At 46.0% G+C, this 23,835-nt stretch overlaps 1 protein-coding gene across 13 annotated transcripts in view; it reads right to left on the bottom strand.

Moving 5' to 3' along the window:
- Positions 1–18,082: 18,082 nt before the first annotated feature.
- Positions 18,083–23,835, bottom strand: part of RBFOX2 (RNA binding fox-1 homolog 2) — a 262,837-nt gene continuing 257,084 nt past the window's right edge. For all 13 annotated transcript variants that reach the window (XM_079936667.1, XM_079936675.1, XM_079936670.1 and 10 more), the window contains one exon: positions 18,083–23,659. In XM_079936667.1, the coding sequence (XP_079792793.1) occupies positions 23,615–23,659 (45 nt within the window). In that variant the 3' untranslated portion in view covers positions 18,083–23,614. The remainder of the gene's footprint in view (positions 23,660–23,835) is intronic.

The raw sequence follows: 23,835 nt of genomic DNA, 5'->3' as shown, positions 1-23,835 counted from the left end.
CTCACGTCAAGTGGACCATAGGGGTCATAGTAAAAAGCCTGGACTTGGACTTGAAAGCCAGGGGCATCCTGAGAAGCATTTCTTGCCACTGAGTTTCTTGCCAAGTTTGATCTAGGATTGGCACCGGCAGAGCTTCCTGGGAGTTTGGTTAGAAGTGCAGAATTTCAGGCATCTGAAACTGAATCAGCCATCGGACAAGATCCCTGGGGACTTGTGTATACATTAAGTCTGAGAAGTGCTGCTCTATGAGGAAGCCGCAGCCTCGCTGCAGCTGAAAGGGAGGAAAGGGGCAGAGCTGTCCTCGGACATGGTTCTGGTCCAAGGTAAATACACTCTTTCCTCTGATCTGTTCACTATCTGAGCCCCTTTTCCTGCTGAGAAGGCCAAAATATGTATTCACCTCCCCCGACCTGGTGATAAGCAGCTATTTTTTTCCTGAGAGCTCTGTCCACTGCCCAGGCAACACTGCAGACGGTGGTCAGCTGTGGCTCAGACCCTTGGAAACACAGCTCAAAGCTGTCTCATCACATCTGCCTCACTTTCCAAAGTTAGAGATGTGTCTTGAAGTTGTGGGGACCCAGCATAGAAGCAAAACGTGGACCAACCTGCAACCACGTGCTGCGCTCACCGGGAGAGATGCCTGGGTGGGTACATTCTCCCCACTGATCCGGCCTTTCCTTGGCTGTGAGATGTGAGGAACGTAAACGCACTGAACGTAAACGCACTGAACGTAAACGCACTGACCAAACAACTGACCATGTTGTTTGGAGCAACATGGAAGAAAATGGATGTAAAGTCCCTTATTTTGTCCTTAATAATGTGCCAGTCAAAATACTTGTTTGTATGGTGACTGCCGTGAGTGGTGGAAGAAAAAGAGATTTGTATCCTCTCTCTTGCTTATCTGAAGTGTTGGCACCTCTTATAACGATCATGTAAAAGGTAAATAGGTTTTGAACACAAAGCTGAAAGATAAAACCGTTGTCAGTTTCCAGATGAATTCTAAGAAGTAAATCTAAGCTATCGTGAGTCAAAACATCTTTTCTTCTATAATCCTGAGAACTAATAGCACGCCAAAAATTATCCTGGAAAAGGAAAATTACGAAATTATCACATGCACACCCACTTGCAGACCCTCTGAAGATTTCTCTCCTGGCAGCTTCTGTAGCTGCTGCTCGGTTGTTCTTGTGCTGAGGGTTATTATGGAAATTTTTTTTTTTTTTTTTTTTTTTTGCATTTTATCTTTAGATATTTGTTCTGTTCACATTTCTCAGTTTTCTTCTCTGGGGATTCCAATGAGCGTACGTTGGAGTTTTGCCTTTAGTTCATGTATTTTTGCCAAACCTTTTTAGCATTTCATTTGCACTTCATTTTGCTTACTTTTCTCATCTCTGTCTTTGGTGTTGCTTAGTTGTTGTTTTTTTTTTAAGTAGTGTCTCTTCTTGTATGAATTCCAGTAAGCATTTGCTTCTGTGACAGATTTACTTTTCTCTTCTTTTCTTTCCTAAGCTCTACCAGTTTCCAGTGAATTCCTCCTGTTGTCTAGCTGTGATTCCCTTGAGCCCTCAGATCTCTGTTTTACAACCTTGCGTTGTAGAGGAAATTGCTTCACTAACTTTAAGAAAATTAATTGCAAAATAATTGTTCATGATTTTCATCAGCTTTTTGGCTTCACTTTTCTGGTGTGTGCTCTTGATCTGCTGTTTGTTTTTGTTGTGGTTGTTACTATCTTCCTTTTTGTCTTGTAATTTTTTTATTGTGGTAAAATATATATCACGTAAAATTGATCATTTCATCAGTGGCATTAAGCAACTTTATATTGCTGGGCAACCATCACCACCACCCATCTTCAGAACATTTTCGTCTTCTCAAACTGAAACTCTGTCCCCATTAAACACTAGCTCCCCATTCTCCCTGCCCCTCAGCCCCTGGAAATCACCCTTCCACTTTGTATCTTTATAAATTTGAATATATATATATTTTTTGGTCACACCACATGGCATGCAGAATTTTAGTTCCCCGACCAGGGATTGAACCCAGGCCCCCCGGCAGTGGAAGAGCGGAGTCCTAACCACTGGATCGCCAGGGAAGCCCCTAACTTTGACTGTTCTAGGAGCCTCAGATAAATGGAATCATACAATATTTGGCTTTTGTGAGTGGCTTATTTCACTTAGTTATGTTGAAATAACTTTCTAGGTTCAAGATACTCCTGACTGGGGTGACTGTCAGTAAATTGGAACTTAGATAACTTTCCTGTTCCTGTAAACGGTCTGCTTGACCAGAAACGCAGTATATCCAGTCAGCCGAACCCCGAACACCAAGCCAACTCTGGGCCTTCTCACCCCAAACAAGGTCGACTATATGGCCTCAGTCAATCAGATATTTTGGATTTTTCTTCCTTGTTCTTTGTTCTCTACCCTATAGACACTTCTTGCCTTCTACTCCATTTTACACTTCTCCAAAAGGACGCTGTCTGCTTCATGAAGTGCTAAATAAAGTTTATTTGTATCACCTAAATTTTCTTCTTTACTCATTTTTTTAATAGTTAGTATGATGTCTTCAAGGTTCATCCATGTATTTTCCTTGTCAGAATTTAATTTCTTCTTAAGACTGAATAATATTTCATTGTATGGATAGACCACGTTTTATTCAGCCATTAATGGGCATTTGGGTTGTTTCCACCTTTTAGCTATTGTGTATAATGCTGACATGAACATGGATACACAAATATCTGTTCTAGACCATACTTTCAGTTCTTTTGGATATATAACCAGAAGTGGAATTCCTGGATCACGTGGTCATTATAATTTTATTATTTTTTTAGTAACTGCTGTACCACGGGCAGTGGCTGCACCATTTTATATTCCTGCCAGTGATGCACAAGGGTTCCAGTTTCTCCACAGTCTTGCCAACACTTGCTATTCTCTGGGATTTTGGTTTTTTGCTTTTATGAGTCATCCTTTGGGTATGAGGTGGTATCTCACTGTGGTTTGGATTTGCATCGCCCTTAATGATTAGTGATGCTGAGCGTCTTTTCATGTGCTTATTGGCCATTTGTGTATCTTCTTTGGAAAAATGTCTATTCAAGTGCTTTGCCATTTTTCAGTTGGGTTGATTGTTTTTTGTTTTTCTTGGGTTAATATATACTTTTTTAATTAATTACTTTTATTTATTTATTTTTGGCTGCGTTGGGTCTTCAGTGCTGCACGCGGGCTTTCTCTAGTTGCGGTGAGTGGGGGCTACTCTTTGTTGCAGTGCGCAGGTGCAGAACTGCAGTGCAGTTCTCATTGCGGTGGCTTCTCTTGTTGCAGATCACAGGCTCTAGGCCTGCGGGCTTCGGTAGTTGTGGCGCGTGGGCTTAGTTGCTCTGCAGCATGTGGGATCTTCCCAGACCAGGGCTCGAACCCGTGTCCCCTGAATTGGCAGGCAGATTCTTAACCACACCATCACCAGGGAAGCCCTTGGGTTAATATTTTTTGTGTGGACCTTGTGTTCTTTGCTTTTTCTCTTGGGCCAGCTTTTTGTGGGAGATTCAAATAGGGAAGAAGCCTGGTCTGTGTTCTAGACTAGCAGAACCGTGCTTTCTGATCTAGAACCTTCTACATGAGTGTTCAGCCTTTATTTCTCCTCAGGCAATGGAATTGGTCAGTTTTCAGATTCTTCACCATGCAGGTTCTTTTCTCCTTTCTGTCTCGCGGACAAACAATTACTTCCTACAAATATGACTTGTCTTACTACGTTTCCTCATTTAGTCTTATCTTCAGTGCTTCTTGGAACCAATCCAGATTCAGTGAGAACTTTATTCTTACTATTTTTTAAAAAAAGGATTTTAGGGGATTCCCTGGTGGACCAGTGGTTAGGACTCGGGGCTTTCACTGCCGTGGCCTGGGTTCAGTCCCTGGTCAGGGAACTAAGATCCTACAAGTGGCACAGCCAAAAAAGCAGGGGGGATTTTAGTTTTGCACTGTGGGAATTCCCTCCTCTTGAAGAGACACATTTTTTCCTGAAATCTGAACTCATCGCCCGCTTTTTCTGAAATCTGCAATTATCAGCATCCTCTCCCCTTTTCTCCCCAAACCCTGATCCTTCCCATTGCTTTTGGCATCCTTTTAATCTCTTTTACCTAGTTTCCCTAATTTCTAATAGATGGTGCCTGTATCGTTTCTTTGTTGCTTTGGATAATTGCTAAGGGAAGAGACACTGATAACTTTACACCAGAAGTTCTTGCAAAACTTTCTGAGCGTCACCATCCTGCCTCTTGGGCAACTTCCTTTCAGAGTCTTTAAAAGGTGCCTTTTGTTCCTCAGTTCCCTTCCCCAGGGTTCCATCCTCAGCACTCTTTCCCCTTCTAAGTTCACCGTCTTCCATGAGTTTCATGTGAACTCCCAGGCCTGAGTCACTAGGTCTCAGCTCTGTCTGAAGCCACGGCCTCTCTGAATGACTATGGGGTCTGTTTTCTCCTTTACGGGGTGAAGCTGCATCTCTTCTGGTCCAGCACCCCTTGTCATCTGTAGAGAGAGAAGTGCCCAGGAGCCCTCGGAAGCACCATGACTACAGCCCCGACTGGAATCCACCCAGGAAACCCTCCCCTTTCCTCGGCAAATTCTTTTGACCACAGTGCACTGTCTTGACCTACAGCTGGTGACACTGGGGATTGGGGAGTGACTCGGGCCCTTGTTGTGAGTGATCCCAGCTCCTAAAGTGAAGGTGAGGGTCTGATGTCCCATGCCTGCCCTATTTCCCATGAGACCTTCCTACAATTACAGACATCTCATCCTGGGTCCCTTAGCTACAGGGACCATATTTTATGAACCCCAAATCAGAATGTCTATTCAGAGCAGAATGCAACATCTCTGTTACCCCCTCTGGCTCCTGCGACTCTCAGCTGGCAGCCTGCTGTGGTCAGTTTGGAGGACATCACCTGGTTGTGCAGTCAGGACCCCCCAGCAGTGCCTGAACTTGGCCTTGGTCCAGCCATACCTCCTTACTCAGTGGTCCTTGACGGAGGTATTAGCACAAGAGACAATGGCAGAGGGAAAGCAGAAATCACATCCTCTTCTCCTGGTTTGGACCTGAATCTGCAGAGCAGAGTCTCTAGCAAAATGGATTTAATTATGTGGTTTCAGTCCAAGAGAGCCTCTCCTTCACTCCAAGCCCAAGCCCGGGTTCCAGGAGTGCACTGGCCTCCAGCTGGTGAATGGGGAAGGGAGGGAGGAGAGATGAGGGCGCGAGGCAGAGACGCTCAGCCAGCAGCCACTCCTCGAGGATGGAGGAGGAAGCGGAGAGATAGGGTTCCCCGCGTTTGTGTGCGGGCCTGAGTGGCCACTGCCGGGGCCAGATGCGGCCCCTCAGTGTCAGGGAGTCTAAGCCAGAGGAGTATGATTGATGCCTTCTTTGGGAGAACTGAAGCAAAGCAAGCTTCTTCCCAGGTAGTGGGATATTCTGAGCTTTCCCAGCAGAAGATACGTTGTAGCTGCAGAAATGTGATGGAACAGGAAACAGGATGACTCCTGAAACTAGCTGGGAAAGGGGTGAAACACAGTCAGGGTTCTATTTCACCTCTACTCCTACGTATAAATCACAAACGTCTCAGAGGATATTTATTAAAACGGTAAGGAGGGCTTCTCTGGTGGTGCAGTGACGGAGAGTCCGCCTGCCGATGCAGGGGACGCGGGATCGTGCCCCGGTCCGGGAAGATCCCACATGCCGCGGAGCGGCTGGGCCCGTGAGCCATGGCCGCTGAGCCTGCGCGTCCGGAGCCTGTGCTCCGCAACGGTAGAGGCCACAACAGTGAGAGGCCCGTGTACTGCAAAAAAAGAACAAAAACAAAAAACAAAAAACGGTAAGGAAACGGCTCATCTCCTGGAGACCCAGCACCACCGCCTCAGTGCAATGGGTCTCCCACCCCCATCCTTTGACTTGATTCTGCTCTTTCTCTGCCTTAGTCCTATTCACTCCCCACTCCCCTCTTCCCCAAAATAAAATAGAGTTCTCTCCCCAAGATCTATTCTGAGCCAGGACAGGAGAGAGAGTCAATCATGATTCTAAACATAAAAAACATAGTATCGTGAACTAGGAGCCCTTATTCTAATATGTCCCCAGTAGCTGTCATTTATCAGGTACATGTAGATAAGAAAGCAGAGACATTTCTACCTTCCAGAAGCTGTTCTGCGCAGCCATGCTGAAATCTATTCACCATGCCTGCCTGTGAAGAATATAAAAAGAGAGTAAAGAAATAAAAAGCAGAATTCCTCAAGTAGGGTGACGTGAATCAAAGTGGAACAATTATGACCATAAATAATAATAATTAATATTAATAGCATTAATAAGTAAAGAGTATCAAACTGGGTGAAAAGTAGATTGGAATAATTTTCTGCCTACAAGAGCTATCCTGAAATAAAATGCCACAAAAGGCCAAAATAACAGGTTAGAAAAACTTGTCACATACAAATTTTTAAATAGATGACAATATTAATATTTAACAACAATTTATCCAACCTTTGTTTGTCTTACTAGGTGCTCAGCAGTGTTCCTTGCACTAAATGAATTTTATCCAAGTTGGAGATTTTATAATGCGAAAAGAGTGAGTCATAAAGATATCGCTTTTTTTTTTTTTTTTTACCATATTGGTCTTTATTATGAGATCAGCACATGATTCTTGCAACAAATTTCAATAAGACAGATGAGTGAAAGGTACAGGTGTGGGTCTTCCCTCCTGGCAACCTTCCCCAGGCTGAGCCTGCTCAGCTGTATCTCCTTCCAGAATTTCCCCCTAGTCTTTTGCCACATGTTCAATACTTAAAAAAAAAAAAAATCGAGATCATATTCTTCAACATTTTTTCTTTTACTTAATATATCCTGTGTCTCTTTCCAAGTCAGTTCATATAGATTTGCCTTGTTCTTTTTCACGTCCATAAGCTTTTATTCTGGGGCTTCCCTGGTGGCGCAGTGGTTAAGAATCCACCTGCCAATGCAGGCGACATGGGTTCAAGCCCTCGTCCGGGAAGATCCCACATGCTGTGGAGCAACTAAGCCCGTGTGCCACAACTACTGAGCCTGTGCGCTAGAGCCCTTGAGCCACAACTACTGAAGCTCATGCACTTAGAGCCCATGCTCTGCAACAAGAGAAGCCACAGCAATGAGAAGCCCGCACACCATAACGAAGAGTAGCACCTGCTCACAGCAACTAGAGAAAGCCCGCACACTGCAACGAAGACCCAACACAGCCAAAAATAAATAAACAAATAAATAGACATACATAAGCATTTATTTAATACTGATGTCTTTTAATGTAAACAGTCCCCCTGCACGGATATTTCAGATTGCTTCCATTCTTTTTACCACTTCAAGGAACTGGTGAACATCTTTACATGTGTTTCTCTGTGTACATGTCATTGTAGGATGAATTTCTAGAGGGAGGGTATTGAGTTTCAGGCATAGGTACTTTTTATGTTGTGAGATACTCCACATCATCCTTCCAGAAGTTATATCGTTTTATATCCAACCAAGTGTCTGAGGGTGGACACGCCCCTCTTTCTTTCTCAGCAACATAGGATGCTTTCATTCTTTTTACTTTTGCCAAAATGATCAAAGAAGTGGTGTCTTGCTGAGGTCTAAATTTGCATTTACTGGCTACTAATGATGTTAAGTATCTTTTCATATATTTACTGGCCATTGTATTTCAACTTCTGTGAAACGCCTTTTCAAAGGACAGGAGAGATACCTGTTTACAGAAAATGAGAACCAAGTGCAGTTTGAAATGTCAAGGGTTTGTTATTACTTCTCAAGTCTTCAAAAAAGAATAGGTGTGGAGGTGGGCTGGGAGAGCCATTTTTCAGGAGTGGGGAAGAGAAATGAAGTCACGTTTATGACTCACATTAACAACTTAAAAAAATCAAAAGCATCCCATGAAGATGCGGCAAATGTAAGGAAATCTGTACGTTTTTTAAGCTTTCAGAAAATAAGCAATTTTGATGCTACATAAATTGTCCCAGAAATAGAAAACACAATATGCTACTGAGTTTATTCTGTGAAGCAAATATAACACTAATAATAAACCTTGATTACAAGGAAAGACAACTATAGCTCTTTATCATTTGTGGCTCTAAGATGAACACACTGAACACACTAATAGAAAGTATAAATCTACAACATACTGATGCAAAATTCTACAGTGACCAAGTTGGGGTTTCCATGAAATATAAGGATAATTTGATATACGGAAATTTAGGCACATAATATACTATATTCATGGGATAAATAAAAAAGGAAAATTATGACCATCTCATTAGAGTCGGAAAATTCAGCACCTAATCCTAATAAAATATTTAAATCTAGGAATAAAACATAATGCCTTTTCATGAAGAGAAGTGGTTTTTGTAAACTAGCTGCTGACAATACTGGAAGTCAATTTCATAAAATTAAATAATTTAAGAATTCAAGCTAATGCAATAAAGTATGGAACCAAAATAAGAAAAATAAGTACTGAAAAAACAGGAAAGAAAACCAGCATTAGGTGTTCATGAAATATTCATTTCATAGCTATTACAATTAGGAAAAATTCAGCGAAACAAAAGGGAAGTATTAAAAATGAATAATATTTCTATTGAGTAAAAAACAAGTTAGAAAACACAGCATTATATTATTCATAATCGCCTCAAAACAATTTAAGGTATCAAGGAAATAATGTTGGCACGAGATGCAAAGAGGTAACAAATTTTACTTAAAAGAAAAATGAAAACCAGAAGCCCTGGGAGGCCATACGGTGTTGCTAGATTTATCAGGATATATCTTCAGACCTTCTCAATGGTCCCCATCTGCAAATGCAACAGCAAGTAACTTCCTTCATCAAGTTAACTAGAAAGATAAGTAGCCCCCAGCCCCTGTGTGGGAGATCCTCTGCAAAGAACTGCACGAAGCCAGAGAACAGAGCGGGGCATGGAGCTGATCGCTGATCAGAGTGCAGGCAGCAACCAGAACAAGTTGGTGCCGTTATATGAAGGACTCATAAGGGCGACAGAAACATGAAGACCCCAACGTGCCACCATAAGGGAGTGTTTCTATAAACACGAAGGTACATCCCCTCTTGATGAAATGGCATAGAGTCATCAAAAATAACCTTGGGCTTCCCTGGTGACGCAGTGGTTGAGAGTCCGCCTGCCGATGCAGGGGATACGGGTTCGTGCCCCGGTGCGGGAAGATCCCACATGCCGCGGAGCGGCTGGGCCCGTGAGCCATGGCCGCTGAGCCTGCGCGTCCGGAGCCTGTGCTCCACAATGGGAGAGGCCACAACAGTGAGAGGCCCGCGTACCGCAAAAAAAAAAAAAAAAAAAATCCTTATGACAACTGTGTAGCAATATGAAAAATACTTGTCTTATAATACTACATTTTAAAAGTAAGACACACTATGATAAGTATGTAATAAAAGCCATGCGAAAAAGAATATACATTGGAAAAACAACTGGAGGTAAGTGAATAAAATCGAGAGATATGTTGTGGTGATATTGGGGGTGATATTTGTCAAATTTTAATGAAAATATATTTAAAGTGATTTTTTTTTGTTTTGTTTTTTGTTTTTTTTTTGCGGTACGCGGGCCTCTCACTGTTGTGGCCTCTCCCATTGTGGAGCACAGGCTCCGGACGCGCAGGCTCAGCGGCCATGGCTCACGGGCCCAGCCGCTCCGCGGCATGTGGGATCTTCCCGGACCGGGGCTCGAACCCGTGTCCCCTGCATCGGCAGGCAGACTCTCAACCACTGCGCCACCATGGACGCCCTAAAGTGATTTTTGAGCAACAAAAGAAGCTGCAACAGAAGAAAGAATCTTTAACCGAGGGTAACTGTGCAATGCTGCCTGTGCTGGGAAGGAAAAAATAATTTGCCGTCTACTTTTCTGCATTCTTGGCTGAAACCCCGGTAATAAAAGGCAGATTAACCAGAGAAAAACAGACAGAAGTTTATTAACACGTATACTTCATGCACATATGAGATACCCAGGGGAAAATGAGTAACTCCTCAAGGTGGCTTGGAATTCAGTCTTAAATTCCATTTTAATAGGGAAAGGGGATGGGGGAAGTAGACCTCTTAGGGGAGAGTAAATGATTTTTAGGAATGTTGAATGGGTCCTTAGAAGAATAGGTGGGAGATGTGATAGTTTGTGACAAAGATTCTCTGGGTGTGGGATTGCCTTCTTCTCTCCCCTCCTGTGATAAGAGTCAATTTTCCCTGGTTGATGAAACTCCTGGGGAGCCGAATCTATGACAATTGAGTTTCTTTTGGAGGATCTGTCTTTAGGCAGATAAGGGGAGTTCAGAGAAAGCCCCTCTCTGCATGTATTTATTCATGTGCTGAGCTCAAAATAATCAATAATCAAGTAACCAAAGCAGCATGTTTTGGGGTGTCGTGTTCTGCTACCCTTCACCTGTCTGGTTAAAACAAACAATTAACCAACTAATGATCTCCTCATCTCTAGGAAGGCTTTCTAGAGACTGGGCAATCTGCCAGAATTACAGACGGTAGAGGGCTGGACGGAATGATTACTCACTTGCTTTCCGGTTTACAGTATTATAAATGACATGGCTCTGATCTTCTTTATGCCTGTCGTTAGCTTATTGGATGATTACCAGAAGGCTTTTGTGACTTAATATCAAAATTTCAAAAGTTCTTCACCAATCTACTTTGTCACCAGTAACCTAAGAGATGACCAGTTTTACTACGTCCTAGTTGGCATTGAATATTACCATAGTTTAATTGTTTGGATAAAGTCCTTAGACAAAAGTGATGTGACATTTTTGAGAGGTTAAGATATTTGAAGTATTCTAACCTTGCTTTTTTAACTTCCAAATATTATAATTAGATAGTCCACTTTCCCAGGGCATTGTTAAAGCTTTTTGGACCGAGATGACTAGAGAAGAAATGCGCTGGCTACTCTCTGAGCCACAGGCTTGGGAGGAGATGATGGAAAAAACTGGTTTGGAAATGTAATCATAGGAAAGTGATGTCTAGGGGGGAATGTACCAGAACGTGAGTTTTGTGAGGGCAGGGATTGGGCTGATACACCAACCGCCAAAATCACAGCATCTAGAACAGCGCCTGGCACAGACTTTGCACTTGGTATTTGAAGGAAGGAAGGAGGAAGGAAGGAAATCTGATTGTTAATACCCACATTTTGTTGCTATGCTGTCACCATCTTCATAATATGAAACATAAAAATGTGTTCCAGCAAAGTTGGCTGAAGAATTGATCATGCAACCTCATTTGCCTCCATTTGCATTTGGAGATGTACCAAAAAAAAAAAAAAGAAAAAAAAAAAAGGATTCACACATTCTCCTAAAAAAAATCCCTTAGGAAAGTAAACAAAAAACCTTTGGTGGGCTTCCCTGGTGGCTCAGTGGTTGAGAGTCTGCCTGCCGATGCAGGGGACACGGGTTCGTGCCCCGGTCCGGGAAGATCCCACGTGCTGCGGAGGGGCTGGGCCCGTGAGCCATGGTCGCTGGGCCTGCGCATCTGGAGCCTGTGCTCCACAACGGGAGAGGCCACAACAGTGAGAGGCCCGCGTACCGCAAAAAAAAAAAAAAAAAAACTTTGGTAAGGGACTTCCCAGGTGGAGCAGTGGTTAAGAATCCGTCTCCCAGTGCAGGGGACACGGGTTCAAGCCCTGGTCCAGGAAGATCCCACATGCCACAGAACAACTAAGCCCTCACGCCACAACTACTGAGCCTGCGTGCTTAGAGCCCGTGCTCCGCAACAAGAGAAGCCACCGCAATGAGAAGCCCACATACCACAACGAAGAGTAGCCCCCGCTTGCCACAACTAGAGAAATTCTGCACGCAGCAACGAAGACCCAATGCAGCCAAAACAAAACAAACAAACAAACAAAAACACCCTTTGGTAAGCACATTAGCAGGTGTCCAAACACCTGGCCTGTCGGGTGATGGATTCCTAGTAGCAGAATTTGCTGCATTTTCCCTAGTCATCCAGAACACTCCTTCCCCAGCCTTCCTCCACCCTTGACCAAAGCCGTGAGAACATCTGGGTCTGGCCTTGAGATCCAAACTGCTGGGACTTACCTTTCCATGACCTTCAGACTCTCCAGTAGCACTCAGCTGAAGCGTTATTCTCATAATAGACTGCTGCCTAACACAGGCTGTACTTCTGGTGCTGAAGGGTCCATAAAGTTCTATAAAATGAGTTGCAGGGCTACTCCAAGCTCTTAAATTATACGATCTTCACAGTCATGCAAACTAGAGTTCTCCTGCCCTTTCAGGACAGGAACAATCTAGTCTCTGTATCTGTGACCTTTGGCCTCCTTCCACTCTCTAGATTCTTCCCCCACGGCTCCCGTTAATCCTGAGATAGTGCAAAACAAAGTCCTTTCCACTTGCTGCTGGCTGATGAACCGGCTTTGACTAGAGTTAATTGGGTCACTTCCAATGTGCCTGCGCACATGTTTCTCTACCGTCCTTGAGTGAAGGAAGAGAGATTTTTCTTTTCTCAGAGGAATATTGTCCTCAACCAGCAAAGGAGGCAGACGACAGGCTTCTGGGAAGCTGTAGTCCTAGGTTCTTACCCTAATTCCATCACTATCTGGTTTATAATCTAGGGAAAGTCACCCCACCCTTGGGACCAGCTTTTTCCTCTGTGAAAGAGGAAAAAGATAACCAATTATCTTCTGTGTTGGGTTTTCAGAAAGCATCACGGACCAATGGCAACAGTCTTTCTCAAAAAGCCTGGATGCCGCCTCACAATTTTTCTTGTGAAAATGGTCCAGACACCCTTACCAAGAGTGGCTGGGAAGTTTATGCTTCTTTGCCATCTATGTACAGATGAGCTCTAAGACGTAGGTTGGAAAGGGGCTGAACTCCTAGGCATACAGAGATATCTCAAAGAAAATGCTAACTTAGCCTTTTTTTTTTTTTAAATTGAAGCATAACTGATGTATAATATTATGTAAGTTTCAGGTGTACAATATAGTGATTCACAATTTTTAAAGACTCTATTCCATTCAGAGTTATTATAACATATTGGCTATATTCCCTGTATTGTACAATATATCCTTGTAGGTTATTCATTTTATACATAGTAGTTTGTACCCTTAATCCTCTCCCCCTATCTTGCCCCTCCCCTTTCCCTTCCCCTCATTCATTCATTCAACAGATTTTAATTAAGTGAGGCCTTGACAGGGGCCGAGGATTTAAGGACGCGTTCCCAGACTTGTCTGCATGTTGGCATCACTTGGCAAGCCTTCAAAAAATACTGATGAGTGGGTGGGTCCTACCCCCCAACGACAGGGATTTAACTGATCTGGGACATGATCCAGACTTGGGAGGTTTTCAAGGATCTGCCAGTAATTCTGTTGAGTTTGGGAACCACTGTATTAAGGCATGGGGAGCTTCCTTCTGGCTCTACTGCATCAGTAGACTTTTACTCTTCGGGTACGTATCCTAGCTTCTTGATAACCAGGGGAAGTTTTGGGGGGTAAACTGTGAGACACAGGATTCATCTTCCAAAGGGTCTTGCCCACGTCTTCCCTTGCCTGTCACAGAGCACAAGCTTAGGGCAGGTCCCACAGGGCACTGAGGAGATTGTGGGAAAAGATACAGTCTCTGCTCTAATGGCACTGGGGGCCCAGCAGGGGGATGGACCCCAGATAAGCCGTTAACAAGGAGGAGAGGTAAATGGTAGGACACGAGGAGGACGAAGGGGACGGGGTGTTGCGGGAGCCCCTCAGGGGGGCACCTTCTCCCAGGATGGGCGGGCTGTGGGAGAAGGGGAGGGAGCGCCTGATCGTGAGAAGCTGGTGCCTTGCAATGCTGTTCCCACCACGTGCAATCTTGGGCCTGGACCTTTGCCAGTCACCTCACTGAACCCTCTCTGCCCATTGCCTGCGTGCATTTCCAGCCAGAGGTGCCGTTCACCAAGTTATCTGATGTACACATGTTAATTGAGCACCTCTGTGCCGGGCATCATGCCAGGCCCAGCTGTGAACGAGGCAGACAAGGACAGGGTGCATTATGGGAGAGAGCTACCTTGCCCAGCCCTATAACATCTGGGCGCTCAGGCAAACCTTTTGCGAGCTCCCAATGATGCTACAGAAATGAGTACACTACTTCCTCTCCTTTTTGCCCTAGTTGGTCAAGCTATCTCCGTGGAACAATACCAGACTTTAACTAAGAAAACTTGAGAAGCTTCTGCTTGCGAAGATGCTCCCAGCAATGATGACAGAGGCAGACCTGCCGTGGTTCCCGATCACCCCTGGGGACGCCAGAAACACCTGGGATGGAAGGAAAGTTTGTCAGAGACCAGGTTTTCTGAGTGTACAGACGGGGTTGGAGACCAAGAAGACCTAAGTACTCATGTGAATTTCAACCGACGTTGGGACATTCAGAACATATGTATTTTCCAAATTGTATATAACTATACAGTACATTTATGATTAAATTTTTTAAAAACCCTTTATTTTAAAATCAGCTATGCTCTGCGAGTCCTCCATGCCCCTCCTTGCCCTGCCCCCACCCCATCTCTCATCACAGCCGCACCGCTGCTGAGCTCTGATCTGCATTCCCAGCGCCCCGAGAGGAAACGTCGGTGATTTGAGAAAAGCTGTTACTGAGAGATAGTTATCCCTTTATTGCAGCAGAATTTATAATCTTGAAAAATTGGACATGGTTGAAATGTTCCAACACTAGGAGACCCGTTAAATAGAAAGTATTCATCCACTGGAGAGAACTCTATGTAGCGATCAAGGTGATGTTCAGGAGAGTCAATAATTGGATTAACATGGAAAATGTTTATTTTAGCAAGTTAGGTGAACAAAGCAGGATGAAAATTGTATATCCACTTTCTCACTTAGAACCTAACCAGGGGAAACACATCTCTCAAACCTGGAAGTAGAAAAAACAAAAGAAAACTCTGGCAGGAAGTGGAGCAAGGTCACACTGCAGCTATGATTATTTAGAGGTAATTTTCGTTACTTTTCACGTTTCCTTTGATGTAATTCCTATGATGTGAATTACTGTTTTATGAATTGGAAAGAATAGATAATATTTACATCAAAATTAAACAGTTTTTAAAAAAGAGGACCAACTCATGGTCCGCTGGTCTTAGCTTTTTCAACCAGTTGAATGAATACAGTCTCACCCTACTAGTGACAGAAGTCACAGTGGGAGGAGAATGAGTGTGTTTTCATGGGAGGCCACGCCCATGATGAAAACCATGGCTGAAAACCATGACACCTAGTCTTTTGGGTTTCTGGACCCAATTCCATGGTGTGTGTGCGCGTGTGTATGTAGGATTCCCCACATCACCAAGCAATTCTGGACACCAACAGGGAGTGGGCCTGGGGTTGCAGAGCTGTCCTAGGGTCAGGAGTGCTGTTGGAATGGGGTGCTGGGCTCGGGGAGAATGGGGTAATGCAACAGTGAAAAGTGATCAAGAATCTGCTCAATTGGGAGATTGGGACTGACATATATACACTATTATGTATAAAACAGATACCTAATGAGAACCTACTGTAAGGCACAGGGAACTCTACTCAATGCTCTGTGGTGACCTAAACGGGAAGGAAATCCAAAAAACAGTGGCTGTATGTATAGGTATGACTGATTCACTTTACTGTACAGCAAGAAACTAGCACAACATTGTAGAGCAACTATACTCCAAATAAAAATTAAAAAAAAAAGAATCCACACACACTCAAGACAAACGTGCGGCACACTTTCTTTTGAGCAAGATTTTTTCCCCACTTATTTTCTTTCTTTTTTCTTTAGGATTTTAACATGGTTATCATCAACTGTTATCCAATTTACTGACTGAGGGAAATTAAGAGGTTTGGATAGAAAGATGATGTCAGCATATTGAATTTTAGGAGCCTTGGGACTGCAGCTGGACAAGACTAGACTTTGGAGAGATTTATGGTCTCCGGCCATAGCCTTGCGTCATTAGGTGGAAATTGGTGTCGAGTTTTCAGGGGAATAGGAGACCGATGACCTGGGGAACACCATGACTTGAGGGAGTAGAGGAAGAAGACCCTACAAAAGGGACAGAGCATCAGTCAGAGACGGGATGCAGTGCCAGCTCTTGGGTTTCTACAGGGGTTTCTACTGGAGAAGCACGAGAAACACCAGTGCTCAGACGTGAAGGGCGCAGACTTCGGAGGCTGGGACCCCAGTTCTGCCGCTTTCTACTCAAGGGACAGGTTATCTCCTCTCTCCACACCTCGGCTCCCTCATCTTTCACGTGGAATAACGATACTGGTGGGTCTGGGATTTGATCTCTCTCTGCAGAAGCTTATGGATTCTGCGTCAGACACAAAGGACTTTACTGCTCCCGGCCCGGCTGGCAACAAGAGCATCAGTGTGTGGGACGGGGTGGCTGCTGCTCCCCAGGAGGTGTGCACGGCGGCTGCGGAGCCCTGAGCGAGGGGCAGCCACCTCTTCCAGAGCAGGTAGGAAGCAGACTCGTTCTTCGTCCCCGGGATACACCCCCCCCCCCCAATTCCTCAAGGTTACTTGCTATAAATGCCACCCCAGAAAGGTCCTGGGAAAGCGAGGTCAGGGCTTCGCTTGCCTGGTACACCCAGCAAGAAGCACAGGCGCCGGGACCTGAGGAGGAAGACACCCAGCACCTGCCGCGGGGCTGCCGGGAAGATGAAGGTGATGTGAGCACACGTGGAAAGGGCTCTCGGCCTCCGCGATCATCAGCCGGGGTGGCCATACGGAGAAGGCGGGGTTGGGGGTGGCGGCTGTGTTATCACCTTACATCCGAGATTGAAAAAAGTCATTCAACAAATATTTATGGAATGCTTGTGTGTTGCTGACACCAGAGACACGGAGTTGAACAGAACGAAGCTACCGACCTCCGGGCGCTTCTGTTCTAGTACAGGGGGACGCGCCGCGGATAAACTAGCGGAGGAGCTGGTGCACAGGCCGCAGACCCGGATGAGGACGGGGATTGACTCGGGGCCGCCTTGCACAGAAGCACGTCCTGATCCAACTGCTACTGTAGCGGGTGGCTGTCGAGAGCAGGCGGGGCGTGCGCTGCTGGGGAAGAGACGGAGGAGGGAGGCCAGGCCAGGAGAGCAGGGCAGACGCGCCAGCCTGTGTCGGGGGCAGCGGCGGAGGGTCTCGGGAGTGCCCGGCTGCGCGGGCGCTGGAGGTCAGGTCAGCGCCCCGGGGAAGGCGCCACCTGCTGGCGTCACGCGGGGGCGGCTTCAGGGTCCTGGAGGGAGAGGCCAGCCGGCCGCAGGTGAAGAGCAGGGAATTGGAGTCGGCGGCAGAAACTCACTCCAGAAGTTTGTCATGAAGGGGAGGACTGGGATCGTGCAAAATCATTGCATGTTTCAGTGCCACAGGGACTAGAGGAGGGAAAAGGTTGACCTCCTTGTGGGAGGGACGATGGAGCAAAGTCCCCGAGAAGGTGGGAAAGGACGGACGTGTGGGGACAGCGCCTGACCGAAGACGCCTCTCCCGGTAAAACAGGAAGGACGGGAAAGGATGGGTGTGCGTCCAAGTAGGTGTCTAGATCAAGGAGATCCCGTGGCCTCCATTTCCTCCCGAAAACGGGAAAGGAGACGATCTGAGTGATGTTAGGGAGTTGCAGAGTTAGGAGGAATTTCAGAGATTTGGGACTTCCTGGTAGAGAAACCAGTGCAGGAGGGGTGGCTGAGGAAGCCCAGGGAAGGAGGAAAAGGCCCAGGCCCCATACAGAAGGAAAAGGTGTGGGAGCCTGGGTGGTGGCCCGAGCCAGGGGAGAGGTGACAGAGGTGACAGGTGGCCAGACGGGAAGCGCCCCCTGGAGGGCAGTTTCTGAGGCAGGTGAGGGCGGCAGCGAGGACAACAGGAGAGGATGGAAAAGGGAAGAAGTGAAGCGGAAGATTTCAGAGGCAGAAGCAGGAAGACAGCTCCTGCCAAGACTGGAGGAGCCGGAGGGCAGGTCCCATGGCACCAGCCTGGGCCTGTGTTTCCCTCTCCCCTCATCTCATTCAGGGAGCGTCGTGTTTGCCGCCTTCTTTTTTCCATCTTACAAAAGTCAAATGCAAGTTCTATCTTTGGAGCATGGCGGGGGGGGGGGGGGGGGGGGGGGGCAACAGAAGTCGTTGAGGATCAACACACGCAGGCCAGGGCGAAGAATGGTGTTTCTCCTTTTATTTAAAAACAGTGCTTCATTACCATTTGCAAAGGCAGAGGCAGTGCTCCTCCTTCGCTTAGAGTTTATAAAAGCCAGCAACATGATCAATAATTTATACACATGGATAGTAATACAAAAAAATAAGGAATAAAAGCTAAAGATCTAACTACTCCGACCTTCACAATTCCAGCTACTTGATAATAATAGGAGTAACCCAATGAATACTGTATGGTCTGAAAGCTACTATACAATATGATTCTTAACAAGAAGGGGAGGGAACTAGAGACTGTCACAAAGCCCTGGGTGCTTCTCTGGAGTTTGTAGGGAAACAGGACCCTGGGCAAGCAGCTCGGGTGTCCTAGGAAAAGATTTGGGGGTGGGGGAGTGGGGAGTGGGGAGAAAAGGCGAGGTGGTCGATTATACAAGCATCCCATGTGATGCCCCCATGCCCCATAGGTACCTGTTTTGCCATGGCAATGGGAGGGGGCCGGAGAAACTGCACGTTGCATGTAGGGATGGTTTCGTCCCTGCCACGGGGAGCGGGGACAAGAGGGGAGGTTCGGTGGCATTTTTAGCCTTGCAGAGATTTGGACTGAAAAGCTCAGAGACTCAGGTGGGTCAGCCTGTCAGGGACAAGCCACCCCGCCTGGCTCTCTCAGCACTGTGCAGCCCTAGCTTACGTGTGTCAGCCCCAGGTTTGCTCCAGCTATTCACAAGCAGAATTATAACACAAGAAAAAAAAAAATTCATATCCCTTAGGGGGAAAAAAAAAGGAGGATCAATTCATCACTCGATATATAATACAGCCAAAATGAGCTGCCAGGACAAGCACACACACACGCAATACTGTGAACAGAAAATACAAGAAAGGACAAAGCTGCGGTTCTGGGTGGGGTATCGACGTTGCTTAAAGCACTCATCAGTCCCCGGAAAAACCAAACCAAAAAACATTTTTAAAAAATTCAAAAACATATGCACCCCCTGGGAATCTGGCGTTGGTAACAGGGGCGGGTGGTAGGGGGGAGAGAAGAGCATCGCTGTTCCCTTTTTGCTGGCTGGTGTGAGCTGAGCCCTCGCCACACTGGCGGGCGCGTGTGTCACTCCCAGGCGGAGGGGCCCCGGCTGGCAATCCCCTTAAAGGCAAGGTTTGAGTTGTGGCCAGTGAGCAGTTCTCTCCGTTACCAAGCCCTGCCAACCAGCACTACCATGGCTGAAGTGATCGACCGTTTTCCTGAGTAATCTGTAACTGGCTACAGTTCCGGGAACGTGGAGAACTCAGCTACTGCGGCCACCCGCCATATTCGAGGACTCCCCTCCGCCCTCCTTCCTAGTGCATCCGATTCGGGAATTTGAGAACCTGCTGCAGCCTGGTCTGTAAGCCTTATTTTAAAGATGGGGGCCAGGGACTCAACGGCACTCGCTAAACCAGAGGGCACATGCTGGCTTAGGACACCCAGAGTCTACTTGGGAAGGGCCCTGCTTCACGCTCTAGCTCCTGGATGGCTACTGCCTGGTTGATCAGTCAAGCGAGGATGAAGGAAGAACACAGCAAAGGGGAAAGGGAGGGAAGAGGCTTTCGGACAGTAACATTTCCAAAAAAATCGTGTTTTATGCAACAGAGAATCAGGTTTCACTGGTGGATACTACAAACGGTCAAACATTTTCAAGAGCATGACAAAATAAAGACACACAAATTTACGTTGGATGTTCACCTTGCCCACTATTTTTTTTCCTATCTTAAAACAGTGCAAACAGGTAACTTATGCTTTTAAAACACCACTACCCCTTCCCCACCCCCCAAAGTCCCTTTCCTCCTATTTTCTGGGGGAAACAAGTCTGCGATTCTGCAACTGTTTCTGTGCTAGGGGGTTGCAAGCAGCCGAGAAGCGGCTGGGCTTGGTGAAAGGGGACGGTCCCAATGACACCCCCCACCCTCCCTTACAGTGCCCTCTGGGCTGTCCCTTGCTTCCCGCCCTTGGCGTCATCCTCCCGCCAGAAGGAAGGGAGGCCATCCAGCCCTTCCTGCAGATCCTTGGGGTTGCTTCCATTCCGAGTTTACACCTCCTTCCTACCTGGAAGCTATGTGACTAGTTACAGGGTGGTAGTGATTCACCGACTTATCTGCTAGAGCTCTAGGAAAGTAGAAACTAAACTAAGAGCAGTTCAGCCCCTGAGGAGTCACACTTTTGAGAGAAAGCTGCTATCATTGATTTCTACTGAATAGAGCTCCGCTAGCTCCCCTTAAACTAAGAGCTGAGCTCCAGTCCCCTTCTTTTTCAAGGAAGAATAATATCGGCTCAGTTCCAACTGTGGCTGCTGAAGGAGGATGGTGACAGCGGGCTTTGTAAAAACTGAGAGCCTTAAAAGTGACGAATCACAACAGCTGAGCTCGGTCAGTGGGAGCTGAACTATGTAATATAAGGAATTCTGGAAAAGCTCTAAGGACAGCTCTCTGGGCTGAAAGAGGGATATTCAGATAAAGGTGGTCACTAGAGGGCTCCTGAAAGGAGCCCAGCTTCTAAGAGTAAGATGCTTAGTATAGAAGTCCACATCGTGACCTACAGTAAAGCTGTCGCAACTGATTCAGCATGGATACGTTTTCCGGAATTATTCACCAGCATCCTCTAACAAACTTACAAGATGCCATACTCTCTTCTGACTCAGTTTCTTAGTCCAGTGGGAACTAGAGTCAGGAATAAACAAGCACTGATGCTTCGAGGAACCTGCCTCTGATGAAGTTGCCTGTATGCGATCTCAAAGTTCAAAAGCTGATGGGGAGTTGATGCTTCGAGAGCCCCAATGCTCAGTGATGACACTGAAAACCAAAGGCCCTTTAATAACAAGCAGAACTCTGTTTAGTCTTAGTAAAAGGAGCTGAAGGAAGCAGTATTAAAACCATCCCTGGAAATGCAGCAGAGGCCCGCTGGAAAACACAGAGCTTGCCTATGGAGTCCTCAGCCAGAACCAGCTGAACTGAAATGCACAAACCTCAGGCTTCTGCCTCTTGTAAAAGGGCTGTGGAAGCTGCCTCCTCTGCCTTTCCCATCATCTTTCCCTCTTTCTGGAAAAAAAGAATAGAAAATTCTTGAACTCATTGCCCTATTTTCCTCCCCTGCTATGGATACAACCATTTAGAATTTGGCCTTGCCTCCACTGAGCAGTGGCTTGCCATTTCTGAGAATGGTCCCTATTTGAACAGGACACAAAATTTCTCTCAGTTTCTTCACTCAGTAAATGCTCTCCCTCAAAACGAAAGCAAAAGAAAGAAAAAAATCCTCCCTGCCCCCATTCCCTAGACCTGTGAAAGCCCCACATCCCATCCCCACACCCCAAACTAAAATATTTATATACACACACAACAAAAATTGTCTCAACAGCAACAAACCAAACTTTGGCTTGGGGAGGGGAACCCTTAACAATGGCCAACGGACTGGGCAGTCTGGTGTCCCCTATTCTGTGCATTCCTCCCCAGAATCAGTAAGAATTGCATCGAGGCCTCTAGCTTCCTTGATGTCTCCCCTAGTTTCAGGGAAGCCTCCCTCCCAGTTATCAGGAGAGAGACGATTCTGAAGGGGGAGAAGATATGTATTATACACGACAGGCCAGTCCCCCCCCACAGATCCCTCTCCTTACAAAGAATGTTTGATGCTGTCATATGTCAGTCATTTTAATTCAGGGACATGAATCAGTATCAGTCAAGAACACGGGTGGAGGCAGGAGTAAAAAAAAAAACCAAACAAACCAAAACAAACCCATAACAAACCAGAAGCTCCATGTCTCTGAATTACTTACTCCCTTTAGCAGCTATCCCTCGGGTGAAAGGTCACCCTAGTACCAATGTGAATAGACCAGGGAGCCAAACGGACCGTGCTTTTCTATTTTCTAATGGCTTCATTTTGGAAATGCTGCAGGACCCCTGCCTTTGACAGCTAAGAGCTAGAAGAGAAACACTTTCTCCCCTGTCTGACGACAGATAAGTCGAAGCCAGGTAGTGACAGCAGTGACTCACTGTGGTGGCCACCACATGACTCCTCCTGGCAACATATGAGATCCTGGCCATTTCAGACCCTCGTTCCTGTACGGGAGGGGAGCAGCCTCGGGGGCTTGTTTCATGTCCTGTAGTGTTCATGAGTACCAAGTGGTCCAGGTGCTCAGCTGGGTGCCTTTGGAGGATAGTGAGAAGCTGGGTGGAGTGGCCACGAGGGCTCCAGACTGTGGACAGAAGTGACTCGTAAAGGCTCTGGAGGATGAAGAGTCCTATGGCTTTGGAGCTTGAACGAAGTGCCTTCGCCTGCCCTCACATGTCCTGCTCACAGAGACCTCCGGGGACGGCTGGTCTAAGGCTCGGGGCTTTATCTTTTGCCACCAGAGCCTTTATTATCTGTTTTCTACTTTGTACTGACTTTTTGATGCGAGAGAAAGATCGGGAATATCAGGGCGCCTTAACCTGACATCGTCTGACACCCCTTTTCTTGCCCTCCCCCTCTTCACTGGCGCGTGACAATCTGTACTTCTAGCCCTCAAGCCCTGCCCAGACGCCTTGGGGACATCTGGCCACTGGCTATTTAGTCTTCTGTCCCTGGGTCCTAAATTCCTGAATCTCGAGGACATGGGAGCAGGGTGTTAATAAAAGGAGAGATGAGCTAAGCTGTGGTTCAGTGAAAGGAAAAGCAGCCCAGCAGGAATGCTAGGGTTTACAGGAAAGAAAAGAGTGATCTTTTTCATACTCCAGAGTTCATTCCGAGACTGGGTTCCTAATGAGGTGTTTATTATCCACAGTCTGAGCACATGTCTGGAAATATTAATACTATAATTCCAAAAACGATGCCAACTGTCTCAGGCCTCGCGTGTAAGATGATTGTAAAGAGAATGAGGAGACAGGAGGGAAGAGGAGAGGAAAGTGTCTTAGTGATTCTCCTGCTTTGCCAGCACACATTCCTATAGTCTATTAGCATGTGGATTCCAGCCACAGCCAATCAGAATTGCCTGCCAAAGACCAGAAACTCAGAAGACTAGAAGGATATCCTGTTGCAGAGGGATCTCTTCCACTTCTGCTTGTCCCACAGCCACTCAGCACCAGGTACACTTTGGTAATTCTGTCTGCTGATTTCTGATCAGACGCATTTATCAGCTCCTAATGTCTCTCCTTCCTCATTGACTGCCTCTTCCGTGATTGACAGAATAAGCTAAGCACGGACATACAGACATGGAAATGCGTTATTTTTTTTTTTTTTTACCACAGTTAAAAAAAAAGAAAAAAAGAAAAAAATGCACAATCTTTGGAACAAAAGAATTAAAGGCAGAAATTTAAAGGAAAAATACATATTCAAAGAACATAGTGAGGTATAAAAAAGTATTCTCTCTTTTTTTGTGTTTTTTGTTTGTTTGTTTTTCCTCTTCATCTTGCTATAGAGTTCCTCTACTAGTAAATATTGCAATAGCCAGGCCTCATGAACTGGGGGGCTGTCCCACTTGCAGGGGTCTCACGTCACTTCAGTAAGGGGCAAATCGGCTGTAGCCACCTCGGTATAAACTCGCCTGTAGTAATTAAAGACACAAAAATATTAAAAGGTTGATGAGAGAAACATTACAAAAGAAGACATGTCCTGAGGAGGGATTTGGAAAAACAGCTTCCTTAGAAGCTTCAAATCAACTGGTTAGATGTTGTCTAGTGCATGAGGTCAGGAAACCAACTTCTGCCTCTAAGATGCTCA

This window comes from Stenella coeruleoalba (assembly GCF_951394435.1).
Source record: "Stenella coeruleoalba genome assembly, chromosome: 11".
Lineage (NCBI taxonomy): Eukaryota > Metazoa > Chordata > Mammalia > Artiodactyla > Delphinidae > Stenella > Stenella coeruleoalba.
This window is presented reverse-complemented; position numbering and strand designations above follow the sequence as displayed.